A 7,547-nucleotide genomic window follows, 5' to 3' on the forward strand; every position below is an offset into this window, starting at 1 on the left:
CTGGCTTTTATTTGTTGATGAAATTGTCCCTGTATTCATAGTTTTAGTCATCATAGCTTCGTTTTTGACATTTTCATCAGTGAAAAAAGGTTTACGTCTAAACATCTTTCGCCGACAGAATGAACACAACCTGCACCTGCACAGATCGGCATCGTGAGGCAACGGCTTGTGTTGTGCTTGACGTCACACAAGGAATCTATATTAGGTGTTCATTATCTATGGTGCTGAAACTAAATTAATAAATTAAGCACTTTGATTATTGACTGTTTGATTGAAGTGTCGGATTATTTACTGTTTATATTATGTTCATAGCTCTACATTAAGCAGTTCAATTATTTACGTTTAATATGCTCCACGCTTTATTATTATAAGTAATATATAACCATTAAACAACTAGTAAAATCACATTGACACTCAGCAGTCTCTTTGACAACTACAAACTGGCCAAGAGGCAGAACAATTACACAGCTTTGCCAGATTAAACAATACAGGACAATACAAAAGACAATCCCAACTCAACGGGTCAGTTGTACAGTAATAATGAATACAAATTATACATAGTTTGAATTGACGTCCAATAGATAACAACCATAAAACCCCCCTTTCTAGCATGATTGAAAGATGAACAGGAAGAAGGACAAAGGATCAGAAAGCCCCCGTCCTTTCAAAGTGACCCAGCAGGTGGTGTGCGTCAGCAATGTCAACTTCCAGAAGAAGTCTGTGACCGGCCATGTGGAGCTGACCGTGGTGCCCACCGTGGTCAACCTGACCAGGATCAGGCTCAACTGCAAGCAGTGTCGCATCTACAGGGTCCGCGTGAACGAGCTGGAGGCCGTGTTCAGCTACAGCGACCCCACGCTGGAGGTCTGCCGCCACGAGGCCAAGCAGCGGAACCTCAACAACTTCACGGCCGCCTACACGGCTGCGGTGAGCGCTGTGGACCCCGACGACGCCGGACACGGAGAGCTGGACATCAAAGTCCCGACGTCTGACCTCTGGAAACAACGAGATGATCCGAAGGCGTTGAAAGTGTACGTGGACTTTCACCTGGACCAGCCCATGGGGGGTCTCCACTTCGTCGTGCCCAACGCTGAGGACGGCGGCAGCATGGCCGACAGAGCGGCTCACGTGTTCTCCTTCGGACACCAGAACTCCGGGGCCAGGTTCTGGTTCCCCTGCGTGGACTCCTTCTCGGAGCTGTGCACCTGGAAGCTGGAGTTCACCGTGGACGCCTCCATGACGGCCGTGTCCTGCGGGGACCTGCTGGAGACCGTCTACACCCAGGACATGAGCAAGAAGACCTTCCACTACGCCCTCGACGTGCCCACCGCCGCCCCCAACATCTCGCTGGCCGTGGGGCCCTTCCAGATCCTCGTGGACCCCTACATGAAGGAGGTGACGCATTTCTGTCTGCCCCGGCTGCTGCCGCTGCTCAGACACTCCATGTCTTTCCTCCACGACATCTTCGAGTTCTACGAGGAGATCCTGACGTGTCGCTACCCATATGCCTGTTTCAAGACGGTGTTTGTGGACGAGGCCTACGTGCAGGTGTCCTCTTACGCGTCCATGAGCATCCTCAGCACCAACCTGCTCCACAGCGCTACGATCATCGACCAGAGCCCGCTAACGCGCCGTTGTCTGGCCCAGGCCCTGGCGCAGCAGTTCTTTGGTTGTTTCATCTCCAGAACGTCTTGGGCCGACGAGTGGGTGCTGGAGGGGATCTCGGGCTACATCTACGGACTCTACCTGAAGAAGACCTTCGGAGTCAACGAGTACCGACACTGGGTCAAAGAGGAGCTGGATAAGCTGGTGGAATACGAACTGAAGACGGGAGGTGTCCTGTTGCATCCAACCTCCAGCGGAGGCAAAGAGAAGAACAACCCGACACCATCTCACCTCCACTTCTCCATCAAGCGTCCCCACACGTTGTCCTGGGAGTACTACAAGATGTTCCGACGCAAGGCTCACCTGGTGATGAGGCTGATCGAGAACCGCATCAGCATGGAGTTCATGTTGCAGGTCATCAACAAACTCCTCAGCCTGGCCGGCACAGCATCCACTCAGAAGCAGAAGACTCACACGTGGAGCCTGATGCTCGTCTCTACTCACGGCTTCCTCAAGTTGATCTCTAACGTCTCGGGCAAAGACATCGCCCCGCTCATCAAACAGTGGATCGACCAGAGCGCTGTGGTGAAGTTCTTTGGCAGCTTCGCCTTCAACAGGAAGAGGAACGTCCTGGAGCTGGAGATCCGACAGGACTACGCGTCGTCGGGTACCCAGAAGTATGTGGGTCCCATCAAGGTCACGGTGCAGGAGCTTGATGGATCGTTCAACCACACGCTCCAGCTCGAGGAGAACGGCCTCAAACACGATATCCCCTGTCACTCCAAGAGCAGACGCAACAAGAAGAAGAAGATCCCGCTGATGAACGGAGAGGAGGTGGACATGGACCTCTCGGCCATGGATGCAGACTCCCCCCTGCTGTGGATCCGCATCGACCCAGATATGTCCGTCCTGAGGAAGGTGGAGTTCGAGCAGGCCGACTTCATGTGGCAGTACCAGCTCCGCTTCGAGAGGGACGTGGTGGCGCAGGAGGAGGCCGTTGCGGCGCTGGAGAAGTTCCCTACGCCCGCCTCCAGACTGGCCCTGACTGACGTTCTGGAGAACGAACAGTGCTTCTACAAGGTCCGCATGCAGGCCTGCTACCGACTCGCCAAGATAGCAAACGCCTTGGTCGACACGTGGCAGGGCCCGCCGGCCCTTAAGTCCCTGTTTACCACGATGTTCTGCTGTAAAATGTGTCCCAACATCGTCAAAACCAACGACTTTAGTAATTTCCAGAGCTACTTTCTGCAAAAGACTATGCCAGTTGCCATGGCGTTGTTAAGAGACGTCCAGGACCTCTGTCCCAAAGAAGTTCTCAGCTTCATCGTCAACCTGATCAAGTACAACGACAACCGGAAGAATGCCTTTTCTGACAACTACTACCGTGCGGATCTTGTCGACGCATTGACCAACTCTCTGACCCCGGCCTTCGGCGTCGATAGCAAAGTGTGGACGGTGGACGATCTGAACGCGGACGTTCGACTCGTCCTGGAGGAGATTACGAGATTCCTCAATATGGAGAAACTGCTGCCCAGCTTCAGGAACACCATCACTGTCAGCTGTTTGAGGGCCATCCGTCAGCTTCAGAAGAACGGTCATATTCCCAGCGACCCCTCGCTTTTCATGTCCTACGCCGAGTACGGACACTTTGTGGACGTTCGTGTCGCTGCGTTGGAGGCGCTGGTGGACTATACGAGAGTTGAGAGGAGTTCGGCGGAGCTGCAGTGGCTTCTCGACATGGTCCAGAACGACCCGGTCCACTATGTCAAACACAAAATACTCGGCATGATGGCCAAGAACCCGCCTTTCGCCAAGGCAACGGTCTCATCATCTCTCTGTAACGAAGCTCTGGTCGACCAGCTGTGGAAGCTCATGAACTCCGGCACCTGCCATGACTGGCGGCTGCGCTGTGACGCTGTCAACCTTTATTACACCCTGTTTGGCCTGACGCGTCCTTCCTGCCTGCCCTTACCAGAGCCGGGCCCGGTTCAGCTCGACCCGAAAGAGAAGAAAGCTGTGCTCAAGCCTGAGCTGGGGGTCAATGATACCATGACAGACACTCCTCCTGGTAGTATGGACATTCACGGCACCGGCCCGGGTTACGCCACAACGGACGAGGAGCCAGACCCAATCTCATCGCCAGGAGTCGGCGGCATGCGGCATTCCCCTCGGGACTTGAAGAGGAAAGCGGAGACCCCTCTGGACTGTCCTCCAGAGCCAGGTCAGGTGTTACGGCAACAAGACAAGGACGAGAGCCGAGGAGGACGCTACAAGGTCAGGTTCACTGCGATGGAAGAGGAAGACATCGATGTGGAAGCTGACAGCCAAGCGTTCGATCAGAATCTCGATTCTGATTCCGATCACCTCGGCCCGCCAGAGAGACCCTCCACACCGGGTAAAGAACCGCCGTCGTCGGTTGAACGGCCTGCGCTCTCTACACCCGCAACGCCCGTGCCATCCTTCTCCAAAGAGGCCTCTTCCCCCAGCGGCCACCACCGCCATGAGCACAAGAGGAAGAGGAAGGAGAAGAGGAAGGAGAAGAGGAAGGAGAAGGTGGAGAAGCACAAACACAAGCATGAGAGAAAGGTCAAGGATAAGGACAGGGAGAGGGATGACGGGGGGAAACGCAAACACAAGCACGGGAACACAGAGGAGGACACAGAGAGGGACGCTGTGATGAAGAAGAAACGTAAGCGCAAACATGAGAGCAAGGAGGAGAGGGAGGTGCATACTGTAAAGGAGGAGAAACACAAGCACAGGAGCAAGGACAAGGAGAAAGACAGAGACAGACATGAAGATAAAACGGAGGAGGACACAGAGAGGGACGCTGTGAAGAGGAAACGTAAGCGCAAGCATGAGAGCAAGGAGGAGGACAGCGAGATATATACTGTAAAGAATGAGAAACACAGCAAGGAGGAGAGGGAGGTGTATACTGTAAAGGAGGAGAAGCACAATCATGACATCAAGAAGGACAAAGACAGAGACAGGTTTAAGGAGAATGAGGGCAAGGAGGAGAAAGGCAGAGAAAATAGATATAAACATAAACATAAGCACAAGCATGAGAGCAAAATGGACAGGGAGGTGCAAACTGTGAAGGAGGAGAAACACAAACATAAGAGAAAAGCGGACAGGGAGGTGCATACTGTGAAGGAGGAGAAACACAAACATGAGAGCAAAGCGGACAGGGAGGTGCAAACTGTGAAGGAGGAGAAACACAAACATGAGAGCAAAGTGGACAGGGAGGTGCAAACTGTGAAGGAGGAGAAACACAAACATGAGAGCAAAGCGGACAGGGAGGTGCAAACTGTGAAGGAGGAGAAACACAAACATGAGAGCAAAGCGGACAGGGAGGTGCAAACTGTGAAGGAGGAGAAACACAAACATAAGAGCAAAGCGGACAGGGAGGTGCATACTGTGAAGGAGGAGAAACACAAACATGAGAGCAAGGAGAAGGAGAAAGACAGAGACAGGAATAAGGAGAAAGACAAGCATGAGATCAAGAAGGACAGCGAGATACAAACTGTAAAGAAGGATAAACACAGGAAGGAGAAAGACATGCACACTCATAAGGACAAAGAGAAGGAGAAAGACATGCACACTCATAAGGACAAAGAGAAGGAGAAGGACGTGCACACTCATAAGGGCAAAGAGAAGGAGAAAGACATGCACACTCATAAGGGCAAAGAGAAGGAGAAGGACGTGCACACTCATAAGGACAAAGAGAAGGAGAAAGACATGCACACTCATAAGGACAAAGAGAAGGAGAAAGACATGCACACTCATAAGAACAAAGAGAAGGAGAAAGACATGCACACTCATAAGGACAAAGAGAAGGAGAAAGACATGCACACTCATAAGGGCAAAGAGAAGGAGAAAGACATGCACACTCATAAGAACAAAGAGAAGGAGAAAGACATGCACACTCATAAGAGCAAAGAGAAGGAGAAAGACATGCACACTCATAAGGGCAAAGAGAAGGAGAAAGACATGCACACTCATAAGGACAAAGAGAAGGAGAAAGACATGCACACTCATAAGGACAAAGAGAAGGAGAAGGACGTGCACACTCATAAGGACAAAGAGAAGGAGAAGGACGTGCACACTCATAAGGGCAAAGAGAAGGAGAAAGACGTGCACACTCATAAGGGCAAAGAGAAGGAGAAGGACGTGCACACTCATAAGGACAAAGAGAAGGAGAAAGACGTGCACACTCATAAGGGCAAAGAGAAGGAGAAAGACGTGCACACTCATAAGGGCAAAGAGAAGGAGAAGGACGTGCACACTCATAAGGACAAAGAGAAGGAGAAAGACGTGCACACTCATAAGGGCAAAGAGAAGGAGAAGGACGTGCACACTCATAAGGACAAAGAGAAGGAGAAAGACGTGCACACTCATAAGGGCAAAGAGAAGGAGAAGGACGTGCACACTCATAAGGACAAAGAGAAGGAGAAAGACGTGCACACTCATAAGGGCAAAGAGAAGGAGAAGGACGTGCACACTCATAAGGGCAAAGAGAAGGAGAAGGACGTGCACACTCATAAGGGCAAAGAGAAGGAGAAAGACATGCACACTCATAAGGACAAAGAGAATGAGAAAGACATGCACACTCATAAGGACAAAGAGAAGGAGAAAGACATGCACACTCATAAGGACAAAGAGAAGGAGAAAGACATGCACACTCATAAGGGCAAAGAGAAGGAGAAAGGCAGAGACAGGGTTAAGGAGAAAGACAAACAACGCACTGATGAGAGCAAAGAGGAGAAAGACAATAAGGAAAAACACAAGCGCAAGCGTGAGAGTAAGGAGGACAGCGATGTGTGTCCTGTAAGGAAGAAGGCAAAACACAAGCACGAGAGCAAGGAGAAGGAGGACAAAGACAGAGACAGGCATAAGGAGAAAGACAGAGACAGGCGTAGGGAGAAAGACAGAGACAGGCGTAAGGAGAAAGACAGGCACACTCTCGAGACTAAGGAGGACAGCGAGATGTATATTGTAAGGAAGAAGAAACACAAGAAGCACAAAAATGACCACAAGCAGAAGGAGGAGAAGGACAGAGAAATAGCCACATCGTATAAGGAGAAACGGAAGCACAAACACGACGGCACAGAGAAGGAGGACATAGGTGGACACAGGTATAACAAGGAGAAAAAACGACACAGGCACAAACACAAGCGTCGGAGGAGCAAGGACGAGCCAAAGGACAGGGAGGAGGGGTGTAAGGAGGAGAAGCACAAGCGGCACAAATCCAAACGCAAGAAGCACAAGAACGATGAGAGCAAGAGGAAGGAGGACAGGCAGGGGAACACGTCTCACCAAGTCAGTGGGATGTCTCTGCACTCCACCCTCCCTGTGTGACTAGGGGACACATTTAGACAGAAACCCGATCTCCAGAGATATACGTAACATTGCACGGAACGAGTGCACTTCATTCCGTGGATAGTCGCCTCGAAACCCCGAAATTGCGTGCATATGTACGGCGCTCCCTTTGTGACAAAACCATTTCGGAGGCGCGCAGTCACAGGCGAACTGTCACCCCGTGAAGGACCACCGAGGGAGCTAAGGCGACCGAGTTGCCGTCCTGAACGGTGTGACGTTCGCCTGTGCCTACTCAGCGCCGTTTGAGTTATGTACCGATAGGCACAGAATCGTAAATTTTGTTGTGGGGACTGCTCTGCTTCCGGGTTTTTCCGGGTTGCGACTGGTTACGCCCACCGTGGGACTCGCCGTACATATGCACGCAATTTCGAAGTTTTTGTGTTGTTCTGTGGCACAGTAAGAGAAAAGACAACTCTCTATCGTTGTAGCAATTATCATTATGAAATGTAGTGGAACAATACAACATAATACAAGGTATACACAGTTTACTTTTTTTTTTGTGTCCTTTATGTCCACAAATAATGGTTATATTTCACAGCTGCCACTGTCTGTGAGACTTTGCCATT

At 51.0% G+C, this 7,547-nt stretch overlaps 1 protein-coding gene across 1 annotated transcript; it reads left to right on the top strand.

Moving 5' to 3' along the window:
* Positions 1 to 621: 621 nt before the first annotated feature.
* On the top strand, positions 622 to 6,960 carry LOC308076382 (transcription initiation factor TFIID subunit 2-like; the record flags this gene model as incomplete). The annotated part of the gene is made up of 4 exons (XM_080416614.1): positions 622 to 5,127; positions 5,644 to 6,132; positions 6,292 to 6,491; positions 6,603 to 6,960. 4 exons carry the CDS (start codon positions 622 to 624, stop codon positions 6,958 to 6,960), a joined length of 5,553 nt encoding a protein of 1,850 aa, XP_080272740.1.
* Positions 6,961 to 7,547: the final 587 nt, after the last annotated feature.

This window comes from Gymnoscopelus braueri (genome assembly GCF_963280865.1).
Source record: "Gymnoscopelus braueri genome assembly, chromosome: 20".
NCBI lineage: Eukaryota > Metazoa > Chordata > Actinopteri > Myctophiformes > Myctophidae > Gymnoscopelus > Gymnoscopelus braueri.